General features: G+C 40.6%; 2 protein-coding genes across 2 annotated transcripts; both read left to right on the forward strand.

The window, feature by feature from the left end:
* The first annotated feature begins 7,340 nt into the window (after positions 1-7,340).
* Positions 7,341-11,016, forward strand: LOC134302049 (tubulin alpha-1B chain-like). The gene is made up of 4 exons (XM_062987042.1): positions 7,341-7,358; positions 9,316-9,538; positions 9,629-9,777; positions 9,868-11,016. Exons 1-4 carry the CDS (start codon positions 7,356-7,358, stop codon positions 10,846-10,848), a joined length of 1,356 nt encoding a protein of 451 aa, XP_062843112.1. The 5' UTR covers positions 7,341-7,355; the 3' UTR covers positions 10,849-11,016.
* Positions 11,017-16,027: 5,011 nt separating this feature from the next.
* Positions 16,028-25,816, forward strand: prph (peripherin). The gene is made up of 9 exons (XM_062987088.1): positions 16,028-16,597; positions 22,210-22,270; positions 22,691-22,786; positions 22,919-23,083; positions 23,472-23,597; positions 23,743-23,963; positions 24,057-24,106; positions 24,206-24,279; positions 25,007-25,816. Exons 1-9 carry the CDS (start codon positions 16,077-16,079, stop codon positions 25,064-25,066), a joined length of 1,374 nt encoding a protein of 457 aa, XP_062843158.1. The 5' UTR covers positions 16,028-16,076; the 3' UTR covers positions 25,067-25,816.
* The last annotated feature ends 1,012 nt before the right edge of the window (positions 25,817-26,828 follow it).

The following is a 26,828-nucleotide window of genomic DNA, read 5'->3' on the forward strand; positions in this document are numbered from 1 at the left end:
TGGTCAGCTGTAATGGCGGCACACTTTATAAACCGCGGCTGCGGTGGGAGGGGCGTGGCTGAGCTCGTTAATATTAAAAAGGCACACACTGGGTTGCCAGATTGACTCATTTTGATCCATTTAATAATCATAACGATCATTTCTGTAATGTCTTAGAATTTAGAGTTTTGCAGCTGTTGTTCTTTTTCTGTGACTGAATTATCTAAATACGTATAAAAACCATTTAAACCACGTAAATAATCTAACTTGCTGTGTGCATACTGTTCAACCTAACAAATCAAACGGGGCAAGCTCTCGCCTAGTGGTTAAGGTACCGGACTAGTATACAGAAGGTCGCTGGTTCGAGTCTCACGACTGCCAGGTTGATGCTGTTGGGCCTTTGAGCAAGGCCCTTAACCCTCAATTGCTCATACTGTATAATGTAACTGTAATGTCTTCTAAATGCCAAAAATGTAAGAATGTAAATCAAATGTGACCGTATTAATTTAGAGTGTGTGTGTTCCAATCGTTTAGATATAAGATAAGAGATAAGATAAGACTTTATTGATCCCCTTAGGGAAATTAACTTGTTACAGCAGAATAAAGCCAGGAAAAAACTGAAAGAAATACAACTAAGTGAAAAAATGGCAGACATTTACATTTACATTTTTAGCATTTAGCAGACGCTCTTATCCAGAGCGACTTACAGAAGTGCTTCTATAGTGAACATTTCATTTCTCAAGTTTAGGAAAACAACAGTCAAAGAACACAAATCTGCTAAAACCTGTTAGAACCAAAGTGCTGCTTTTTTTTTTTTTTTTTTTTTTTTTTTTTTTTTTTTTTTTTTTATGGAAAAGAGTGGAACAAAATGTTAGTAAATAAGTACAAGTCAGCCTAAGTGTTCAGTAAAAAGGTGGGTTTTTAATCGTTTTTTAAAGACAGCAAGAGACTCAGATGTTCAGACAGACAGAGGAAGTTCGTTCCACCATTTGGGCGCTAGAACAGAGAACAGCCTTGATGATGGTCTTCCTTTAGTCCTGGATGGAGGCTCAAGTCGAGATAGACTAGAGGCTCGGAGGTTGCGTGGTACAGAGGGGGGTTTGATAAGGCCACGAAGGTAGCTTGGGGCTGGTCCATTTTTGGCTTTGTAGGCGAGCGTCAGTGTTTTAAACTGAATGCGTGCAGCTACAGGAAGCCAGTGAAGAGAACGCAGCAGTGGGGTGATGTGGCAGTGTTTAGGTTGGTTAAAAACCAGACGGGCAGCTGCATTTTGAATGAGCTGTAAGGGTTTAATCGTGGACATGGGAGCTCCAGCCAGAAGGGAGTTGCAGTAGTCCAACCGTGAGATTACAAGTGATTGCACCAGAATCTGGGTAGCTTCCCTGGAGAGAAATGGACGAATCTTCCTGATGTTGTACAAGAGGAACCGGCATGATCTTGTCATGTTGGCTATATGAGGAGAGAATGTCAGCTGGTTATCAAGGACAACACCAAGACTTCTTGCCTTATCAGATGGTCTGATCTGGGAGTCATCCAGAGAAATGACTAGGTCCTGGGTTGGAGACTGATCTCCAGGAATGAGCAACATCTCTGTCTTACTGGGATTAAGTTTCAGATGATGAGCTGACATCCATTGTGAGATATCTCGCAGACATGCTGAGATGCGAGCTGAGACTTGCGTGTCTGAAGGAGGAAATGATAGAATGAGCTGAGTGTCATCTGCATAGGAGTGGTAGGAGAAGCCATGGGAGGCTATGACCTTGCCCAGAGAGCGGGTGTAGATAGAGAAAAGAAGTGGGCCAAGTACAGAGCCCTGAGGAACACCGGTTGAGAGAGTGCATGGTGGAGATATGGATCCCCTCCATGACACTTGGTAGGAGCGCCCTTCCAGGTAGGAGGCCATCCATTGCCATGCTGAACCTGTTACTCCAAGGTTGGAGAGAGTGGTCAGGAGAATGCTGTGATTCACTGTGTCGAAGGCTGCAGTGAGGTCAAGAAGAATAAGGACAGATGACAGTTTGGCTGCTTTGGCTGCATGAAGCTTCTCAGTAACCGCTACAAGAGCTGTTTCCGTAGAATGCGCTGCCTTGAAGCCAGACTGGTACGGATCGTGGAGGTCATTCTGAGTGAGAAAGGCAGATAGTTGGTTATAGACAGCACGTTCAAGAATTTTGGATAGAAAAGAGAGGAGTGAGACAGGTCTGTAGTTGTTAATGTCTGTAGTGTCTAGTGTAGGTTTCTTAAGAAGGGGGATGACCTGAGCCTTCTTAAATGCAGTAGGGACAACACCTGATGTCAGGGAGTTGTTGATGATGGGTGTGATGAAGGGGATTAGGTCCTGCGAGAGATCTTTGAGGATGGTGGATGGTATAGGGTCAAGTGTGCATGTAGTGGGATTGCTGGATGAGAGGAGCTGTGTAACCTCATCCATGGTGAGTGGGGTGAAGCTGGTGAGTGTGTTGGTGGGTTGAGGGTCAGTTGAAAGTGGGTCAGTCGGAGAGAAGGATTGATTGATTTTGTCGATCTTGTCCTGAAAGAATGTGTGACATAGTGTGTAGTTATTTACTCTAAAAAATATCACCTGGAGAAATCCATAACATTCATGCTCTGTACAATTATAAGTAAACCTTTCATTTAAATGGTGTAGGCTTAAGTTGTGTTCATTTGTTTTTGTAATGTGTGGAGAAAACAATCCCCATTTTGTATTTAATTTAATTTTATTATTATTATTATTATTATTAATATTATTATTATTAAGATATGCAGTGTGACAATATAGCGACAATATAAATGAAAAATAACCTATATTTTATAAGTTGGGTAACGTTGTCGGCTGTATATAGTTGTATACACTGATGGTCTGTAACGCGTTACTTAGTAACGCGTTACTCTAATCTGACCACATTTTTCAGTAACGAGTAATCTAACGCGTTACTATTTCCAATCCAGTAATCAGATTAAAGTTACTTATCCAAGTTACTGTGCGTTACTATTTTTGTCATTTTCCTTAGTGAAAAGATATTTTTGCTTTCTTCTTGGCAGGGGTGGAGACAGGGGGTGGCCAGTGGTTGCCATGGCCACCATAAAGTCATCTTCGGCCATCCCTCTGGCCCCCCCACCACCGCTTTGCCGGCAATTTTTTAGCGGAAGCATTTCTGCAGGCAGGAGCAGCGCACCTCAGATGAGTAGTTCTTCACCAAAACAGTGCAGTAATACACTCAACATAAACGTCAACCACCAACACCATTACAGAAGTACAGTAGAACTATTTAGTAGTATTCGTGGCGCGCTACGAGTAAAAGCGCCAGCTGGCTCTGCGCATTCCAGTGTTGCCAGATTGGGCGATTAACCGCCAAATTGGGCGGATTTTGTTGGAAAACAATTTAACAGCAGGTAAATAACACTTCTATTTAAAAGAAAATCTTCCGTTTTAAGAAGCTCCAGCATTGTGGAAGGCTATTAAAAGTAAAGTCAATTTTCAATGCTGATTTAGCGTAATAGTGTTGGTCAGTCTGTATCATATTCTTTTTTTTTTTACCCCTTTTTCTCCCCTTTTAGCGCATCCAATTGTTCAATTAGCATCGTGCTTCCTCTCTGTCTATGCCGAACCCTGCCCTGACGGAGGTGATTGAAGCTAACCCGTATCCCCTCCGAAACACGAGCAGCAGCCAGATGCATCTTTGCCACCCACACATTGACGAGTTTGGCGCCACCTAGCGTTGCATGCGGAGAGACACACCCTAAGGGCACCCTCTCCCATCTCTGTGTAAGCGCCTCCAATCAGCCGGCAGAGAACGCAATCGCATTCTGACAGAGAGAGACCCACATCCGGTTCTTTGTCCCACCCCCCACATGAGCAACCGGCCAATCGTTGCTCATATAGCCACTCAGCTTCGAACCGGTAAAGCAAGGCTGGATTCGATACCACGCTCTCAGAATCCAGCCCTGGTTGCAGCGCGTTTCTTTTTACCGCTGCGCCACCTGAGCGGCTCTGTATCATATTCTTGAAAGAAAATTAAAATTTGTTTTCCATGCATTCACACTAGCATGTTCTGGGATTCAATTGAGTCTCATCAGTACACACAAGTTGGCAGCCAAATGATAAAGTATTGCAAAGGAATATCTTTGAAATATTCCGCATTATATAACTAATAAAGTAACTTGTAATCTAACTTAGTTACTTTTAAAATCAAGTAATCCATAAAGTAACTAAGTTACTTTTTCAAGGTAACTATGCCATCACTGGTTGTATACGATGAACAGGACTCTTAGGGCTTGCAGATTTTAGAAGACAGGTAATTGACTTTTATTTTGAAAAATTTGGGTTGAAACGTTTAGTCGGCTCAGGTAATGTTTCATAATATAAAAATGTTCAGTTATTATAGACTGTTATTATAGCTTAATTATTGTTATTATAGGATAATTGGATAATTATTAATTATCATTATTTATAGTTGAACTTTCTCTTGCCCTGAAAAATTCTCAGTGAGAGATATGCAAAGGTTTTAGCTCTTGTTATATTTAATAATAATGTCATAATATAATGTTCAAATTTCTAAACGTGTTGACTCTAAGTTTTGTCGTTTTGTCATGTTATTTCTGATACAGTAAATAGTTGTGAGTTGTAGGGTCAGAGTGCGCCTCACTGCAGCTTGGTACCACTGGAGTGGAGGGAATAATGGACCTGTAAAGCAACCATGTGAAGGTTTTTTCACATATACAGGTATGCTGATTTGTACACGAGCTTGTGATGTAATATTTTGTATTTTTATGTCATTTTGCTTGAACATGTGCTCTCTGTACACTGGTAACTTTTCGGTAAGAGGCGTAACCCTGTAAAAGCATTTTTCCACAATTACAGACACCGCTCAATAATAAACTGTTGGAGTTTTGCCAAGGGAGTGTTTCAGTCCATAATACAATCTCCACACTGCAGAAACACAGTGCTGGGCCATCACAGTGTACCTGAACAGATTCACTGCACCCCGACAGACTCTGAAACTAAGTCTGATCTTTGATGTTTGTGGTCTAACAGGCCTGAAATTTCCCATACCACACTTTTTTTTATTATCAGGATTCCAATGCCTAGAGCGGGAGGCATTGTAATCCTGGAGAGCAGTCCAATCTGTGTAGAAATGTTCTTACATATTGATCAGGAGGTTAGTAACACTCACTATGAACTGATCTGCAATTATGATTCTTTCTAAAAGGACGAGCGGAACAAAACCATCCAATATACTGGTCTGGAATCATGTTAATATACTTAAGTTTTTTTATATTATTTGTTCATTTTTAAGTTAATTAGAACACCAAAATTCACTGCATTTAATTATTTGAATTATTCAAAAAATGAAACAGAAAAGTAACTAGTGTGCAAATTAGTTTTAGTTCATCCTAAACACCGTCAATATAATGAACGAAATTCAATCAATCTGGCAACCCAAACCAGCAAGCGTTTCATAGCCGATTATTACATATTTTCTAAAATGCTGGTAAGGCACTAATTACATCTATTTAAAGTATATATAATTAAGTTATTCTTTCCCTGATTAAAATAAATAATTAAACTACAAGTTAATACACTTAAACTATGCAAATTGCTAATTATAATTTTCTTCACCTACTTTTACTGACATGTATCTGTTCATAAATTCAGGTCAGAAGTTTTTAAAATGTGTTTTATATAATTTTATTTAATATAATTAAGTGCAGCCTGTAATTGTGTAATTATTTCTCACCTGATGGCCTGATGGAAACATGAACCAGTAAACTGACTAGTGTATAATTAAAGTTTATTTAAAACACACAATTAGACACGAATCGAAGGAGCAGCTTTGTACTTTGTAGGCTGTGTTTGCATTATTTATCATTATTTTAAATCAGAAATAAAACAGAAGAATGAATGAATCTGTTTAAGTGTCGTCCAGCTATAATGCATGTTTTCGTCATACAGAGATCATGTGATCCAGTTTGGATGATTAAAAGCTCTGCAGTGCTTTTGGGACTGAGTTCTGGTTCCTGCTCAGATCGATAGATAGTAAAATATTTTATTATAATAACATTATTATTATTATTATTATTATTCGTGTATGAGGATCAGACGGGCGGGTCCGCTGGAGTGATGCGGGTCACGTGACGCACTGCAGCAGGTGACGTCATGCTCTGCAGCAAAGCTCCAGACAAAGCAGGGCGGTGGCTCTACCCAGTTCATTTCTTATTATTTTATTTATTATTGTTTTAATACTATACTGATTATTGTTGTTGCTCTTAATATGCTTATTAATTGTAGGATACTAATAATAATAATAATTACTATATATTTTATCATAAGCATTTTTATTGTTACTATCATTGTAATTAATGTTTACTTATAATAATAATTATTATTATTGTTGTTAGTATTATATCAGGTTGAATATAAAACATTAATACACTAGTTAAAATCCTTTAAACTATGATTGTTTATTTGTTGAAATCCAATCACTGACTTAAAAAATGTAAAATTATACAGACAGCCATAGATAGATAATAGATAGATAATAGATATATGTAAATGAATGAATAGATGTGCAGGGAGATTCAGTTAAAAGTATACAGTTGAAATTACAGTTTGTATAAGTATAAAGTATAAACTTTGTAATATAAAACGGTTTCAAGTATACATTTGACATTACAAATTAAAATGGATATTATATACTAGCCAATCAAAAGCCAATTTAAAACCGAGGAGCAATTTAGCAGCCAGTCCACCCTCTGCATGTCTTTGGAAGTATCTATACCTAAAAGAATCCCATGCACAGACTGATCAGAGGTGAGGACTGAACCCAGGTCATCAGGACACGTTGCTGTACGGCATCCACATCACCACATCACCACATCACCAGCCAATGAAGAATTATAAACGAAAGTATTAGCCTCACTAAATGGGTGCTGCACAGCAACATAGATTTTGGGACCTCTGTTTGGTCCTCATCTACAGTCAGTGTTTAAGGAGTTTGGTTTGTTCTCCTTATGTAACATACAGCAGGTGGAATGGCGGCAGTAAATTGGCCCTGGAAGTGAATGAGTGAGTGAATGTGTGTGGTGTCCAGGGTGTGTTCCTTCCTTCTGCCTTGTGTTTCTGGGTGGGGCCAGACCCACCGGGACCCTAACCATGGTGAAGCAGTTTCTGTAAATGAAGGAATAAATTAGCGATTCACTGCGCCAAAGGACAATGCAGCTGCGCCTGCTGTGTTTCTGCGCATGCGCATTATCTCATCTCTCGCACGTCTGCTTTGCACCGAGTGCGCACCGTTTTCACGCATGCGCAGTTCGCACGCCGTTATTGAGATCCCGTCTGTCCTGAACGCCGACAGCATCTGCACTAAGAACACAAAATGGTGAGAAAATCTCTATTGTCACTCTTTTTATTTCTTTAAAAGTCATTGTGTTGCAGGTTTACATTTGTAATCTGCAGAAATGTGCGAGTTTTATTGAAGATGAAAGATTTGATGAGTAATTTTGTAAGGGAGCATCAGGGCGGTGCCAGTCTCACAACCCCCTTATTGTTCTTACAGACAAAGAACTGGAACAGTTAGATCACAGATGTCTAGGGATTATGAAAAATACAATGTATGAATTTAACCTTTGACAATGGTTAGAAAGGCTGATGTGATTTATGCATGTAAAACCTTTACCAAATCCTAATGACTAAAATAGCCTGATGGATGCTGCTGCCACCGCATGTGCCCATTGTGACTGGTACCTAATATGATCAGATAAACATTTGTTAGTATAGGAGTAACACTTGTATCTATGTATTTTATCTATTACCTTTCAAAATACACAATTCTTCTGTGATGTAAATAAATAAGGCAACTGACATTATATTATGACACCATAGAATAGAAGAATAGAATCTGTATTGTCACTATACACAGGTACAATCAAATTCTGTATGGCATCTCTCCAATAGATGTAGTAGCATGTGCCATATTATTATAATAAATGTGTAATATGCACTACAGTTAAAGTGGTTCGATTTTCAGTAAAGCACCCCACATTTGTTCACATTTCCATCCATCATGACTGGTTTAATCACAGAGAAATAAACTAAGATCTATATACCTAATACCTGTATACCTATATATTTATATCTATATACCTAATACCTATATACCTAATACCTGTATATCTATATCTATATACCTATATATCTATATCTATATACCTAATACCTATATACCTATATACCTAATACCTGTATATCTATATACCTATATATCTATATACCTAATACCTATATATCTATATCTATATACCTATATACCTAATACCTGTATATCTATATACCTATATATCTATATCTATATACCTATATATCTATATCTATATACCTAATACCTATATACCTAATACCTATATATCTATATACCTAATACCTATATACCTAATACCTATATATCTGTATACCTAACACCTATATATCTATATACCTATATATCTATATCTATATACCTAATACCTGTATATCTATATACCTATATATCTATATACCTAATACCTATATATCTATATCTATATACCTATATACCTAATACCTGTATATCTATATACCTATATATCTATATACCTAATACCTATATATCTATATACCTAATACCTGTATATCTATATACCTATATATCTATATCTATATACCTATATATCTATATCTATATACCTAATACCTATATACCTAATACCTATATATCTATATACCTAATACCTATATACCTAATACCTATATATCTGTATACCTAATACCTATATATCTATATCCCTAATACCTATATACCTAATACCTGTATATCTATATACCTATATATCTATATCTATATACCTATATATCTATATACCTAATACCTATATACCTAATACCTATATATCTATATACCTAATACCTATATACCTAATACCTATATATCTATATCTATATACCTATATACCTAATACCTATATACCTAATACCTGTATATCTATATCTATATACCTATATATCTATATCTATATACCTAATACATATATACCTAATACCTGTATATCTATATTTATATACCTAATACCTATTTACCTCCTTTAAATATTTTCACTATTAAACCTGCAATATTTATCTTTTTTGTTAAAAAATACTTTGTTTTATTGCTGCTGGTCACACTGAAAGCCTAAAATGCTAAGGGGCCTAGTGGTGGCAACTTGAGGGTGTGTGGCTTGAACCAGCGACCTTCCGATTACTAGTCTGCTGTCACCTGAGTTTTAGCTTCCTATAACCACTGGAATTCTCAAATTAATATTGGATTCTTGGTTCTTTCTCCACAGCGCGAGTGTATCTCCATCCACGTTGGCCAGGCTGGTGTCCAGATTGGCAATGCCTGCTGGGAGCTGTACTGCCTTGAGCACGGCATTCAGCCCGATGGGCAGAAGCCCAGCGATAAGCCCATCGGCGGAGGCGACGACTCCTTCAACACCTTCTTCAGTGAGACTGGAGCCGGCAAGCACGTCCCCAGAGCCGTGTTTGTGGATCTGGAGCCCACCGTCATCGGTAGGTACAAGATCTTAATGGCATAAATGAAAATAGATGCCAAGCATCAGAGTGCCAAATCATTGTGACTTCCATCCCTCCTTCTCCTAGATGAGGTTCGTTCCGGCACTTACCGCCAGCTCTTCCACCCCGAGCAGCTGATCACTGGAAAGGAGGATGCCGCCAACAACTACGCCCGCGGTCATTACACCATTGGCAAGGAGATCATCGACCTGGTGCTCGACAGGATCCGCAAGCTGGTGAGAACCTAAACATTCACATTGGCCAGATTTCATCATCGCTCATATATCCTGTTTGTATAAAGATTCCTCTTCGGCTTCTCTTCACAGGCTGACCAGTGCACGGGTCTCCAGGGCTTCCTGGTCTTCCACAGCTTCGGAGGTGGCACCGGTTCCGGTTTCACCTCCTTGCTGATGGAACGTCTCTCCGTCGACTACGGCAAGAAGTCCAAGCTGGAGTTCTCCATCTACCCCGCCCCACAGGTCTCCACCGCCGTGGTGGAGCCGTACAACTCCATCCTGACCACCCACACCACCCTGGAGCACTCGGACTGCGCCTTCATGGTCGATAACGAGGCCATCTATGATATCTGTCGTAGGAACCTCGATATTGATCGTCCTTCCTACACCAACCTGAACAGGCTGATCAGTCAGATCGTGTCCTCGATCACGGCCTCTCTGAGGTTCGATGGCGCCCTGAACGTCGATCTGACCGAATTCCAGACCAACTTGGTGCCCTACCCTCGTATCCACTTCCCCCTGGCCACATACGCCCCCGTGATCTCGGCCGAGAAGGCTTACCACGAGCAGCTCTCAGTGGCCGAGATCACCAATGCCTGCTTCGAGCCGGCCAACCAGATGGTGAAATGTGACCCGCGTCACGGCAAGTACATGGCCTGCTGCCTGCTGTACCGCGGTGACGTCGTACCCAAAGACGTCAACGCCGCCATCGCCACCATCAAGACCAAGCGCACCATCCAGTTCGTGGACTGGTGCCCCACTGGTTTCAAAGTGGGTATCAACTACCAGCCACCCACCGTGGTGCCCGGCGGAGACCTCGCCAAGGTCCAGAGAGCCGTGTGCATGCTGAGCAACACCACGGCCATCGCCGAGGCCTGGGCCAGGCTCGACCACAAGTTCGACCTGATGTACGCCAAGCGCGCTTTCGTGCACTGGTACGTAGGAGAGGGCATGGAGGAGGGAGAGTTCTCCGAGGCCAGGGAGGACATGGCCGCCCTGGAGAAGGATTACGAGGAGGTCGGTGTAGATTCCGTCGAGGGAGAGGGTGAGGAGGAGGGCGAGGAGTATTAACTTTGACATTATTAGTCCAGCACGTCTCTCCGTGTCAAACCTGATCAGTATTCGCTTCAGTGTTGCCCAGAAAACCTCAAACTGTCTGCCATTGGATGTCAGTGTTGCTATTTTGCCTTCATCCAAACAGTGTCTTACTGTAAGAACCCAATAAACTTGTCAAAGAAACGTGTTGCACTTTGTATTATTTTAACTGTGTCCTGTTGTTTTACTGTTCGTCTTATTTTTTTAAGATTATTATCATCTTGGGTACTTGAGATGATAATTGAGTGGTGTGGCGGTGGCCCACCAGTACTGAGATCTCAAGCTCTTTAGCCTTCCAGAGTCATCGTTTGTTTTATATCATGGATCTTTTACTCTCATTTTTAAATTCTTCTGTTTCAGCCAAAACAGTCGCTACCAGGTGTAATAAATCAGTGATATAAAGGAAATGATTTGCTTCCGACTTTTCCGTTTCCTGTTCCAGCATGTCTGCACCCCTGTGTTTAAAGCAAAGCTCTATAAAGACGAATGAAGAAAAGCTTGGTTTAAAGAAACTTCAGTGTCCTGCACAGGGGCCTGGAATGAACCGGAACATCAACTGAGGCTTTTTTGACTGACATCAGCACCCAGCCCTAAATATGCTGTCATCTTTTGACAAATTTCCACAGATGAGGGGGGGCTGTTCTGGATAAAAAAATAACATAGAGGTCACTTTATTGTAATCGCATTTGAAATGTGACGTCCAACAACTGCATGGTCAGGTGTCCAAATATTTTTGGCCACATAGAGTATTAAAGTCAGGGTCAGGGTTGCGGCGGGTCTGATTCATTCAGGAAACACCGGGCACAAGGCAGGAACACCATCGCAGGGCTTCGGCTATCTCTCCCCTGACACAGATTCGAACCCGGATCTCAGACCGCTGCACCACCCAAGTGGCAATTTAAAATATTTTATTATAAAAATGTCTCGACTTAATTTTCTCTGAAAGATTTAATTATTTAATTTCTGACATGAAATGTTAAAATGTGAATTTTTAGCTAAAATTCTAAACCTCTACAGGATGATAAAGAGAATTCAAAATAAGGAAAGGGACGCAAAGGAACACAATTCAATCAAACAAGATTAAACGATTCTCAGGATATGAGAGTTACATTTTGGCATGATTTACTGTTCTCTAATTATGGTTTTTGAACGCTGGTACAAATGTTACTGTTCCTTCGTAGCTCCATCACCTGAGCTGAGTAAATGTTCTTCCTGAGAGGATTTACGATGGTGGAACGAGGTGGACGAAGCTCTGTGATTACTGTAGTGACCGGTGTCTACAGAAGGAGAAACACGACCCCCTGATCTGAATTATTGATGTGAGTGAACGGCTGCTGCAGTTTACTGTTAGACCTGAGCAACCACAAAAAATTAATAGTCTGTTTGGTCTCGGGGTTGAGTCTGCAGCATGGAAACCGTGATCGCTCCGCCCGTTCTCGCTGATGAAAGGCTAGTTTAGGTGCCACCGCGTCCGACACCTTACAGTTCAGAATAATTAAGAATAATTTGAGGTAAACAAACCTGTAATTGGATCCAATTTGTAACTGGATATAGATACTAATATACATCATATGGCCAAAAGTATATGGACGCCTGAGCATGAGCTGGTTTGACTTTTTAAAAGCATGATCGTAAATATGTATGCTTAAATATCCTTGCTCGCCATAACGACCTCCGCTCTTTTAGGAAGATTTTCCCCAAGATTTTGGAGTGTGTCTGTGGAATCTGTACATTCTGTTAGACAGAAAGGCCTGACTGGCAGTCATTGTTCCAATTCTTCTCAACGGTGTCAAGTATGGTTGAGGTTGGAGCTAAGTGCAGGTCACAGAGTTTATCTACCCAAACCATGTCTGTTTCCAAAGGAATGGACCTTCCCCAAACTGTTGGCCATATGTTGGAAGCATAAAACTGATTCCATGTAGCTGTGGTTTGGTGTACAGCGTATACCGTGATGTAGATGTTGCACATCATCCTCGGCTCATGGAAGGACCAGTCTACAGTAGTAAGAAGACCAGATGAACTGGCACTGCTGAGTCATGATCTAACAGGAAGGAGCAGAAAAGAAGAGCGATGAAGAAATAGAAGCTCATTTTCCATAGAGCAGGGTGATTCGATTACAGCCAAAGGCCGAACCCAGGAAATAAATTACGGCACATGCTATAACGCGATCAGCGACTGGAACAGCGCAGCGCTGCAGCTCAGAATAAAAAAGAGACCTCAGAAAGTAATACGACTGAACCAAGAAGTATTAAAAGGAGTGAAAATGGTTCGGGAAGGAGGGTTAGGTGTGCTGCAGTGCAGAGCCAGGACGAGTGTAAGCGGATTTTTAGTAACATGAGATCCGAGTCGATGGTGTTCGGCAGCATGACGCCATTTAAACTGGCGTTGGATTGCTCTCGGCGGCACACGCAATATCATTTTACAACCCCTGCAGTCAGGGTGGCACAGTGATGCTGCTGGCAATGTGGGTGCTGAACTTTCACACTGGTTTCCTTCCACCTCCCAAAAACATGACCATGAGGATTGGCTGCTCCAAATTGCCCACAGCTATCCTGTGACCTAGGTATTGGAGCACAAAATGACTCTGTACTAATAAATCTGAACAAAAAAGTTTTTGTGCAAACGTATTTATTAAAAATATTTTTTAAAAACTGACAGCATAAAAAAAAATCAGGTTAAAATCTCAACAATGCTATCAGCCAGCCGGGCGTCTACACAGACTTGATTTACTATGTTGGGAGATGGTCAAAGCTTTGTGATGGATCCGTGCCCTGTCCTGACCATGATAAACTGGTTGATAAAAATGATTTGTAAAAATGTGCTAACAATAAATATTGGGTGGTGCAGCGGTACATTATTCTGGCCCACTACTGACTTTGAAGTATGTCTATGGGAATTTAGGCCAATTCAGCATTTGTATGACTGGGCGCTGATGTTAGTGTTCCGGTTAATCGTGTCTTTAAATCAAGTTTTTCTTCATTTCTGTATAGAGCTCGCTCCATGCTGGAAAAGGAAAGAGCCTTCCCTAAACTGTTTCTGCGAAATTAGAAGGAAATCGTTTCCTTGATATTATTGATTTATTACACCTGTTAGCTACGGTTGTGGCTGAAACACATGAATTCAATCATTAGAAAGGGCGTCCCAATACTTTTGTCCATTTCGTGCAGATTACACCACCCACACTGGTCAAATATTTGCTTCCCCCATCACATAAACGTGAACACCAGGAGCCACTGATGATCCTTGAAGAATCCTGAATGAAGCCGTATTGATTTTATTGATTAGTTCCAGCAGCATCTGCTAACGTAAGGAAATCTCTCGGCTATTTGAATGAAGATGTGATCGCTTTGTTCTCTCATCTCTGATGTTTTACTGTTTTATTGCATCTGGTGTAGAAGGTTTTTTAGATCCCGCGCTGATACACGATTCCTCCAGACCTTTAAATGGGCCGACAGGGTTTTTATGGCCTGAAGGATTAAAGTCAGCGGCACCAGAATGAAACAGAAGCTCCTGGAGAGCAGAGTAATAGATCAGTGATGGAGCTTTACAGACCAAACACTGAAAATAAATAGTCCTATATTTAATACTGAAAAATACTGCATAAATACTACATAAATACTGCTTAAATACTACATAAATACAGCATAAATACAGCATAAATACTGCATAAATACTGCATAAATACTACATAAATACTGCCTAAATACTACATAAATACAGCATAAATACTGCATAAATACAGCATAAATACTACATAAATACTACATAAATACAGCATAAATACAGCATAAATACTACATAAATACTGCTTAAATACTACATAAATACAGCATAAATACAGCATAAATACTGCATAAATACTACATAAATACTACATAAATACTGCATAAATACTACATAAATACTGCATAAATACTGCATAAATACTGCTTAAATTGTATATTAAAACTTCATAAATAGAACATACATACGGCATAAATAGTACATAAATACATCATAAATACTGCATAAATATGACATGAATACTGCTTAAATCGTGTATTAATACAACATAAATACTGCATAAATACGACATAAATACTGCATAAATCGTACATAAATACTGCATAAATCGTACATAAATACTGCTATATAGTAGATGAATACTGCATAAAGAACAAGTAGCTGAACTAACTTTGATTATTTGCACGAGTATGTTAAATTGTGCAGTTGTGCAGGTTTATTATACCACGTAAATACTGAGCAAAAGGTGGTTTTTTTGTACTTGACTTGATCTGAAATGTACTATTGTTTGTAATTTGTATGAGGTTTTATTGGCTTCTATTTATTTTATTATTACAGAAATAGAAATAACATTTAGATTCTAAATGTTTAAATTTAAAGTTTTTAAGTTTTTTACTAACTACACTGATCCTTTTTTAGTCTTTTTCAGGTGGTCTGGGCGTAACTCATCATTATCCTCTTTGCCAAAAATAAGAAAGGGTAATTTGATGCGGCTTTGTGCAATCTGGTGCTGTTAGGATTGCAGAGTCATGCCTTCTGCTCAGGAAAAAAAACGTCAATAATTTTCCTTCTGATAAAAGCAAACAGTTCAAATAAAACACTGATTTTGTTTTTGTTTGCTGTTGGTGTGTTTAGTTATTATACAATTAACATTCAGTCAAAAGTTTAAATCTAAAATCTACTGTTAAGACCCTCAATTAATTAACGATGTTCTTTAGCATCTCATTTCTGGTCACTGCTGCTCCAGATACACGAGTAAAAGGACTGAAAGTGAGAAAATCGTTGGTAAATCTTGAGAAAATCGTAAATTTCATTTGTGCCTGGACAAGCTGTGAGACAGCAGGGTGGGGCAACGGGTTCAGATGTGATGTCTTAATCTAGACGACGTTCAGGCCTCCTGCCAGCATTGCAGGACCACAGGGAGGGGCAGGATGGAGGAGAAAGTAGTGAGGAGGGTGAGGAGGAGGAGCACCGAGGAGCGAGCTGAAGGAGGAGGAAGGGAGTGGCCCGTGCCTTGTGGAGAAATGATGGATGAGGAATGGACAGCCAGATGCTGAGGACTGGAGGGTCGGGGGAGGAGGGATGTTGGTGGAAGTATAAAAAGCCGGAGTTTCCTTAGCCGGACGTCTGATTGTTCCTGACGCCCAGCTTTGCCCACTGCCAGACGTCTCTGTGAGAAGATCAAAGAAAAGCCTCCAAACATGAGTCACTCCACCATCCGTACCTCCTACCGTCGCACCTTTGGTGGACCTGCCGTCATGTCCTCCATGTCTTCCATGCCCACCTACTCACCTGTATCTACCCGGTACCTCGGGCCAGCTTCATCCAGTGTCTCTACCCGGTCTTACCGCGTCCGCTCCAGCGCCCCGCCGGTTCCTCGCCTGGCCTACGAGAAGGTGGACTTCTCCCTGGCTGACAGCATCAACCAGGAGTTCCTGAGCATGAGAAGCAACGAAAAGCAGGAGCTCCAGGAGCTCAACGACCGCTTTGCCAACTTCATCGAGAGGGTGCGCTACCTGGAGCAGCAGAACGCCGCGCTTAACAACGAGCTCAACCAGTTTAAGGGCAAGCAGCAGCAGGGCCAGCCCAACCGTGCCAGCCAGATGTGCCAGCAGGAGATGCGGGAGCTCCGGCACCAGGTCGAGCTGGTCGGCAAGGAGCGGGACCAGATGCAGGTGGAACGGGACAACATGGCTGAAGATCTGGCTTTGCTCAAGCAAAGGTAAGAGAATTAAGTGGTTGTAAATGTTCTCCACATTCAAATCAGTCTTATCAGGTCATTCAGGCAGTAAAGTAACATCTCAGCCACGCCCTGCACAAAGAGGAGTGAGGAAAGTCAAAGAAGTTGAGAACTAAAATAGATGGAAGCCATGTAGAATATTTAAATGTATATTATTGCCTTTTAGTCAGTGTCTGCATAATAAATCTCATCTTCTACCATCGCATCAAACATCTTCTACATTTTAATCCGTCTGGGTGGCTTGTGTGGTCCTGTGTACATAAAAGAAGTGGAATAACAACATATCAGTCAAGAGGTGCTCCAGTCGAGCTTAAAGAGCGTCAGTTAATCAATTTAGAAACAAAAGATGTTTTGCAACCTCTCTCATGGACAAAACAAGCCATCCAGAGTTAAACAAAAAAACATAAATTCCACGTTATGTGACAATTTACACTTTTCTATACTGATTTAATCTATTTAATAAACCGTGATGTTCTCATTGGTTGATATTTTGTACATAACTTATACAGTCATGAGATTATTTATTTGTACATCATAGAGACAATGTAGGTATAATAAGTCCTTCCACGAGCGCTTTCTAGTTTATTCCACAGTTTGTAACTCTGTTTGAGTTAATTACTGTTATTAGCCCAGATGTCCGATGTGCTTCTTGTTCCAAAATACAGAATAGGTTGACAAAATAACAAAAGAAACCCCTTCCAAAAACAAATAAGAAGCCTTTGTTCAGTCAGAGCTGATTAACCTTTGCATCAATGAATCAATGAATCAATAAATAGATTGTCACTTCAAAACATGCTAATGATTTCACATAAAGCCTTCCAGAGAGAGTGTATATATATATATATATACCTGCGCATGTTGTGACAGTGTTCTGTGTAAAAAAAAGGTGCCCGAATCATCCAAAAATCCCCCTGCATGTATTTATTATAAATTAAATCTGGCAACCCGGGTTATGTTAGCTGTCAGTTATGTTTCCTCACCTCAGGGGACGAGCACTGGAAATCAAAATATCTGGTTCTTTGTGGAACGATTTATGTTCTTTTATACAAAAATCGAATCCCAGTTTTTATCCCTAAAGTAGTTAAACGACCATTTCTGGTACCATTTCATTTCAAAATCCTTATTTTTCTGGTGTGTATGCTGCTTTGATCACGTGTTCTCAAGCTGCTAACACATATTTGGAAATTATTCTGCAAACGTTAAATAAATGAATTAGTAAACAGATTCTCATAACAGCAGGAACATTGATTAGAGATATTTCCAACACAGAATCAAACCTGAGGAGAATCTACGTCAAAATCTCCCCATTTAGCTTTTAACAACTCATTTTGTGTCTAAAAAGGACACAATGGTGCATCTGGTGGAGTAGGTGCTGCACAAGGGACTGGGTTTGATCCTTGCCCTCGGTTACTGTCTGTAAAAAGTTTAGCATGTTCTCCCCATGTCTTTCCTTGAGTTTCCTCCCAACTTCCAAACTTGCATAAATAGTACAGAAAGTCAGAAATTTGATCGCCTGATCGCCCCTAGACGTGTGTGAATGGGATTGAGATGCCCTGCGACAGATTGACTCTTTGTTTAGGATGTGTTCCCACTTTGTTCATGCGTGGCCCCAGACCCTCAATCAGCCTAATTAGGATGAAGCAGGGATGAAAATGATGAATTAAAGTGAAATGACAATAGACCTGAAATAAAAATGGGTGGGTCTGGTTTTCCTGGAATCACTGAGCGCAGTGCAGTAACACACCCCAGCCAGGGACTTAATCCATCACTGGACTTCCGCCACCCTCAGACATAGCCAACTCCTGTATGTCTGTATGTAGATGCCCATCTGGACAATAGCACTGCTGGGAATTCGAACCCTGGATCCCAGCTGTTGTGGGCTAGTGTAATTTACCCCTGCTCCACCTGAGCGCCCCAAATTCATATATTATTCCTTTATCATTTATGTGGTGTATAAGCCATGCGGAGTGGGGGGCCTGGAGTGGTTGCTTGTTTTTAGGTATTTTAAAGCTGAATGAGGCGTGTCATACTGACCCTTTGTAAACAACTTTAAACACCCCTGTATTGAACTTGTGACTACATTTAATGTGATTCGGATCCTTTAATTTATTATTTATAATACAAATAATGTCTTATAAACACACCACAGTGGTTTGTATTAACTGTCTGACTTTTGGGACAGTGGTAGCCAAGTGGGGAGATTTTGACTTGAATGGAAGGTTGGAGATTTGAATCCCGACTCTGCCGTGAAGCCACTGTTGGGCCCTTGAGCAAGGCCCTTAACCCTCTCTGCCCCAATGGCCGACTCTGCGCTCTGATATGTGTACAAATAAAGACGCCCCATTGTCCCTAGATTATAAGACCTTCTCCGACCCAAATGATCTGAAGACCCTTTATTAGACACTGTAAATATTCTGTAAATACATTTATGCTTGTTTAGACTTCATTTAATAACACTGCTTAAAGAACCTATAAGCCACCCAGAAAAGCTTAAAACATCGGATTAGAAATGAAATACAAATACCGAACGTAAATCCCATCATTTAAAGTGAATTAAATGTAATATTTGCTTTAATGGAACTCAAATGACCGACCACAATGAAGGAACTGTTGAAATGCTCTGTGTGTTGAGGCTGTAGGAATAATAGATGTTTTTAAAATCATATATTTTGTGAATATTTTTGTTGTATATGTTTGTATTAAAAGTTCTGTATCTTAAGCTTACATGATAAAAACATCACGTCCAAGGATAAAAACCAAACAATAAGTAATTATGTCATTTAAGACGTATAAGATCGCCAGATTATTAAAAATGAGCTTGTCAGGAAACAGGAGGACGTTTTCTAGTTAGATAGCGGCGCTTAAGATTGCTAGGGCGTGGCGTTGTGATTCTAAAGGGGTACGACAGGTTTGGTTTTTTATTTATCTGAGGCTCACATCAATACCCCTCCATCCCCCACAACACCCATCACCCAACACTCATCCCTCCTCCAACCTCCACACACACACACACAGTCCCAAGGGTCCTATGACAGATATCTCACAAGCCTAATCATCTGGGCTGTGTCTCAAATCTGGCAACAGCAAGGGCGTGGCCCCGAATGGGGACAGTTCCCGAGACAAAGAGAAGCTGAAGTCAGAATCATCACATCTGCCGCTTGTGTTTTTTTTTTTATCTTTAATCAATGGGGAGGAGGTCAATCATGGAAATGAGAACCCTCCCAAATGTTTAAATACACACACATTATAGTGAACAGACGTCCTGCGCCTGCGGTGACGCATGCCGTGCAGATCTAAAAAGGTCTGACAGGTTTGGTTCTTTATCTGAGGCTTGCCTCAGTACCCCTCCAGCCCCCCACAACTCCCATCACACATCAGACTTCAGATTTTGATCTAGTGCGACACTTTGAGAAATGTACTGCTAAAATAGTCGCTGCTGAGACGGATTTAGCACCTATTAAAGATTAAACAGGACGTGACGCTGTACCGAAACCATCTCAGTACATTGTACATTTCAGCCTGTCTGAGCGTTTCGTCTCTGTGTCTTGCAGAGAATTAATGCCTCATCCTTAATATTCTAAAGTATTTCCAAATGACTTCAAGTATGTGGACACCTGATTCCATTTGTGCTTCTTTGACGTTGTACCAAATCTATGATGGTGCTTGTTTTATCAGCCCACAATCTTTTCTGAAGGCTTTCCACTAAATTTTGGAACATTACTGCTGGCCATGGGCTTACAGGCTGCCAGGCAAGTAATAAGCTCCTGCTTCAAAACCAGCACCTTTGAGCTTGACTCACATTTCTTGATTACCACACCAGCTCTTCAGTAAAGACATTTTAGTCATTTTTAGTCCTGGGTCACATCCAGACAAATTTCCTGGAAGCATAATGTGGCCTTGGCAAGAGACCACTGTTCCTATACTTTCAAAAGGTACAGAGGAACACACTACAAGCTTTATGTATTCCTTCACTGCTCATGCCAATGCTACAAACCAGGCAGTACGAGTGCTTGTCTGCCCTTCTTTTCAACCAGGCTGTCAGCGGTGCACCAGTGCATCAGACTGCTTTTAAATGCATGGGCGCAGTTAACCCACGATGTTACCAGCTGTAGCTGTAAATTCAAAAGCAAAACTACACACGTAAACAGAATCTGAACTATATACATTCAAAAAACTGATTAACTGAAGGACAGAGAGTCAAATTAGCCGTGTGGAAAAAGGATCCATGAACTGGCTTTAAGCCATAAGTTGTATTACACTGTTGTATTACAAATCGGACCGGCAGGGGTTGGTGAGGGCGTCAAGGGTGTGGGCAGAAAGAGAGAGCAGAGGAATGATGGATGCACAGGAAAAAAAAAGCAAAGGAAAAATCAATGTTGCTCGATGCCTGGCGCGCCATTATAGCTATTGGGTGTCCGGGGCTGGTGGGCCGGTGCCAGGTCCTCTATTAAAGGAACCAGTGAGAACTGAATAGAAGGAGTGAGCTCGACCACAGCCTAGATCCACATTCACATCCAGACCACACTCGTAATGCCTGGGGTACGGCTAAAAATAGCAGGAAGGCATATAGCTCATAATGCAATAAACTTTTAATAAATATGATGCGATATTACAGAGTCTTATTAATACAAAACACACAAAATGCGTTTGTCCTAAAGTCTAAGTAATCGAATCACGGCTGGATCCGGTCTCATCTCATTTCCCATCCTTGATCTGATTTGCTAAGTGTGTGTCTATCACCTTGTCTAGCCAGACTCGTATCATCCATCCCGATTGCATTGCGAAATCCGCTCGGAGACTGGGGAAGGAGGATGGGGGGGTCTGTGTGGCACCTTCACAGCACGCCTGGTTGACTGAATTCGCTCAGCGGGTGGCTTGACCCCCATTTCCTTTTAACAGCAGCTGCATTAGCTAATTGATCGCCGGGCTCTGGGCCAGCTGGGTCCTCATTAATTCAGGTTGGAGGCCTGGGACGGCAGGACAGATGCGATGTGACAGGGACATTAAAGCATGAAACCAGCAGGCCTGGGACCACGACTCAATTCGTAGATGGGACAAATGACGTTTTCTGATAGTTCCGTGGATGTTTCGGCACCTGCCGTCCATTGTTAATTGATGAGCACATGGGGTTAAAAGCGCTTCATGCTCGAATGTATACAAACACTGCTTTTAATTAGAGAGTTTGTTTAACCGGTCACTAACTGGTTTCCTTTACAGACCAACAAATAATCGGCACTAGAACAAACAGATCATATTGCCCTTATGATAGAGCAGACTCGTTTTACCCCTGCGTGCTCTTATTGTGAAGTGGAAAGGTCTAGGAGCAACAACAAGCTCACTGCCGAGTTCCAGCAGCTGCCCACAATCCTAAGATCACCACAATCAATACCAAGTGTTAGCTAAGCTGATATAAAGCACTGCCATCAGACTCTGGACTGATAAAAAAAAAAAAAAGAAACTAGAGGAATAAAGTAGATCATTACTTTAAACTGGTTTTGCTCTTTCCACCCTCATATGCTCCTGTTTCCAAATGGAAGTTAGTCCTTGCAGTCATGTTCCAAAATCTTACTTGTTTACTTTCTGTGTGTGTGCAGGCTGGATGAGGAGACTCAGAAGAGACAGGACGCTGAGAACCAAATGGTCCTGTTCCGAAAGGTGAGGACGACCGGCGTTTTTCCTCATTTACACACGCACACACACACACACACACACACACACACTATTTGAGATCACCAGCCATATTTATTCTGACACCATGTGATCATTAGATTGGAAAATTAGTTTGATAATGACATAACAAATGGCCAGAAGTATGTGGACACCTGACTATAAGCTTGTTGCTGAGTTTCCCACCCCTTTGCGGTTATAACAGCCTCCACTCTTCTAGTAATGTTTCCTGTAGGATTCAGGAGTGTGTCTATTGTGAATTTGTGCACATACAGTCAAAATAGCATTTCTGAGATCAGGCTCTGGTGTTGGACGAAATGGCCAGGCTTGAAATCAGTGTTCCAATTCGACAGCTTGGGGAAGCCTTTAAAGTGTAGAACATGTACTAATATTCACATGTATTTAAAGGATGTTGACGACGCCACTCTGGTTCGTCTGGAGTTGGAGAGGAAGATAGAATCTCTGATGGATGAGATTGAATTCCTCAAGAAGCTCCACGACGAGGTAAGATTCACAAACTTGAGCTCATCTTCCCCCGACAACAGTTTGTTAACGGCTATTTTATTCTTTCCAATACGAGATGAATTACGTTCTGTATATTATAAAACATTTTTTTTTTTTTTTCTGCTCCATTAGGAGATCCAGGATGTGCAGGTGACCTACGAGACTCAGCAGATGAAGATGGAGGTCGAGGCCACGGTCCGTCCCGACCTGACTGCGGCTTTGAGAGACATCAGGGCTCAGTATGAAAACATCGCCACCAAAAACATGCAGGAGTCCGAGGAGTGGTACAAATCCAAGGTAAGAAGGAGTCAGCGACTTCTGAAGTGCCCACAATACACGCCAAATAATTTTACATACAGTAAATAACATACAGTGGTGTGAAAAAGTAATTGTCCCCCTTTCTGGCTGCCTTAGTTTATAGTATTTTGCATTTGCATTTTTAGACGCTTTTATCCAAAGCGACTTACAGTACTGTGCAATCTAAGCAATTGGGGTTTAATCGAAATGGAGATAATTGCTCTGACTGTGGTTCAGTGTAGTCCTATTGCTTCAAAAATGTTTCGTAACTCTGCTCAACCCTTCTGGATGTTCTTAAATCAGGGTATAGTGTTCCTGTAGAAACTTTAAATTGACTGGTTGAGTTGGATATATATTTTTTTATTTTCCTCTCTGTTCCTTCCTGCAGTTCGCTGACCTGACTGACTCGGCTAAGCGTAACGCTGACGCCATGAGGCAGGCTAAGCAAGAGGCCAATGAGTTCAGGAGGCAAGTTCAAAGCGTCAACTGTGATATCGATGCCCTCAAGAGCACGGTGAGTCCAGATACGTTCGGCTTTATTTCATTTAAATAATACATTTACTCTTCTGAGCCTGTTAAGATCAGCACCGGCACGAGCAGTAGCTTAGATCATTCCGTTCCACGGCTTATTCTGTCCTTTGTGCTTTTGTGTGGAACAGAACGAAGCTCTGTTGAGGCAGATGAGGGAAATGGAGGATCAGTTTGGCGTTGAGGCCGGCAACTACCAGGACAACATCGGCCGCCTGGAGGAGGAGATCCGCCATCTGAAGGACGAGATGTCTCGTCACCTGAGGGAGTATCAGGACCTGCTCAATGTTAAGATGGCTCTGGATATTGAGATCGCCACCTACAGGAAGTTACTGGAAGGAGAAGAGAGCAGGTAACAACAAAATTCTGAGTATTTCTGTTGTCTTTAACACAGGGCACCAGTCTGGTTTTGTGTCTCATGTTTTGCTCTCTATATTTCTTGCAGGATTACCGTTCCCATTATGAACATTTCCTCCATGAGCATACGCAGTACTGGTAAGTGCTGTAAATACAGTCAGCATTAATACATGATTGAATTTATTAAGATGTTTGAATAATTCTGGGTTAACACCATGTCTGTCTCTAATTGTTTAGACTTTGATGGACCTGCTGACCCTGGACATGGCAAGAAGGTGGTGATTAAAACCGTGGAGACCCGTGATGGAGAGGTTAGATGTCTTTTTGTAGGAGTATATAACTGAATATACAGTATTTTTATCTATTGTATTATTTATTTATACCCTAACATGCGCACACCGGTGCATTTTAAACACTTGATGCATTTGTATTTATATTTAAATCCAGTGTCGGGCCACACGTCACCTGTGTCTATGAGGAATGGAATACTATAGCTGTAAATCAGAAAAACCCCCAAAATGATTTCATGATACACACCAGTTCAGAACTGGGGCCCAAATAGCCATCTAAAATTATTCACACCATGAGCTGGTGGACATCCCAGTCTGAAACTAATGGCAATAATATGGAGTTACCATTTTTCTTTGTGGATATAAAAGCCTCCACTCTTCTGGGAGGGCTTAAACTAAATTCTTATACTTTTTTATTGGATTCCATCTGCTAATTCACACAAATGTCAGATTAGCTAGTGATGAGAGTTTGAATTTTCTTCAACCTTGAAAAGGACTACTGTTCCATGTATTTTTAATTATCATTTTAAATTGATAAAGTCACCAGCTGTAGTCAAACAATCAACAATCACTAAATGAAATATAAAGACCATGCCACAAAGTGAAGTGACTTTACACACACATTAATCATTTCAGAACATGCACAAACTTTGTAATGATTTGCCATGTCATGCATTCCTTATAAATGTGTGTAAACCTTTGACTGTGTGGATGCTTATAGACTAACAGACTCACGTTTCCCGTTCAGGTGGTGAAGGAGTCGAGGAAGGAAAGAGAAACCCCACGTGATGCCAAAGAATCTGACTGAGATAATGTTAAGGAGTGTTAACTTGTTCCAGTTCGAGATCTGAAGATTGAAGAATGTACAGGCTGGAGCATAAAATTATTCAAATGAAAAATATAAAAAAAAAGTTTTCAACTCTTTAAGCCTATCTGTCTTTCTGCTATTTAAATCTAATGTTTTCTTTTGTTGTGACTCAATACTGTGATTGTAAAAGGGGTGCGTGCTTTATATGATCAGCAAATGTTATGACACAATGGTGCTACCAACACAGCCTAACCAGCCTTAACGAACAAAAACGTTAATACTACAGACGCCTCAAATCCACCTACAGTTACACAGTTTAAATCATCACTCAGCACTTGCCACTGTTATAAATGATGATTATAAACCAAATAAATTCAACCAGTCACCTTTTAAAAACCAGCAGTGGCCTTTATTCATTTACAGCAAAATCTCCTATGAAAACCTCTATGTTTTCTTCCTTGCATGTAAAATTGACACCTGTAGTGAACTAGTCACTTTATCCGCATTTACCATTTACTCATAGATACACTCTGGCCCTTCTGATCTATATCTTCACATTACCCACAGTTATAATTTAACATTTCTAATTATTAAATGTATACAAAAATCATTAAGGCTCTTGTTGGCTTTGCGTCATGCTCTATATAATTCTACAATGGCCCTCATAATGTAAAGATGAGAATGTGATTTGTGCAGCCATACTGAGAATGAACAGACGTGGGATTAAATAAAGCAAAGTGGAACAAACAAGTCTTGTGTGGTAGAGGTTTCTAATTCTCCAGATTCTACTGTTAACAAAGGTTGTGTTTAAAGATTGTGTGCTGTCCAGGAACTACACTGTAATGAGAACCATTTTTCATTGGAAAATTTAAAAAATAATTAATGGCAGTTAAACTGGTTCAGATGGTTGCATCTTTTGATAGCAAACACAGCTGGAAAATCATCACAAACCAAAGACCTTAAGTTAATTCACTATAAATCCACAAGTGGCGACTCATTATTAATAATGACAGCTAGATCTATTTTAAGTCGCATTTTTGTTTGATTGTGTGGATGAATCTTAATGGAAAGTCTCACTTTATAAATATGCTGGTCTAGATGGTTTCTCCTGGCAAGTGTTTCTCCATCACACTATGGCAGTCCAAATCTTCTTTACATTTATACTTTTACTATTATAGGTGGCTCATACTACTCGCAACTGAAGATGTTCTCTTGTAGTGTTAATACCAGACCAGAGATGATCGTATATCTGGTGTAGGGTAAGTCTGCTTAACTTTGAAGACAGACTCCCATCCTTCAGAAAGGATTAGGACAGGAACGCAAAGTTTTAGACCAGTATTTTGTGTCTCTCCAATCCAGCCTGCTTTCAAGTCAAGTAAAGTCAAGTCAACTGTATTTATATAGTGCTTTTTACAATAGACATTGTCTAAAAGCAACTTTACAGAATCCAGGACCAACAGACCAAAACCCCATTCAACGTTATAATATGTAAAAACGTAATCTTGAGTTTAACTAAATACATTTAAAACAAATGACATGGGTTTCTTCTAGAAAAAAAATAACATTCTCTGTGTTTCTACACTGATGTTTCTGAGTTTTGAGCAACAAACCAAGAGACTAGTAAGTTTAAAGCAGCAGCTGAAACCCAGAACAAGAACAACACATTGCAGGGCTGAGAACGGTCAATCACCCTAACTTCTTGTCTTTTGGGGATCCCTTTTGTTTGATAATAGGGGTGCAGGTTGGTCACAAAGTGTACAGA

Source organism: Trichomycterus rosablanca, chromosome 24, assembly GCF_030014385.1.
Source record: "Trichomycterus rosablanca isolate fTriRos1 chromosome 24, fTriRos1.hap1, whole genome shotgun sequence".
NCBI classification, from domain to species: domain Eukaryota; kingdom Metazoa; phylum Chordata; class Actinopteri; order Siluriformes; family Trichomycteridae; genus Trichomycterus; species Trichomycterus rosablanca.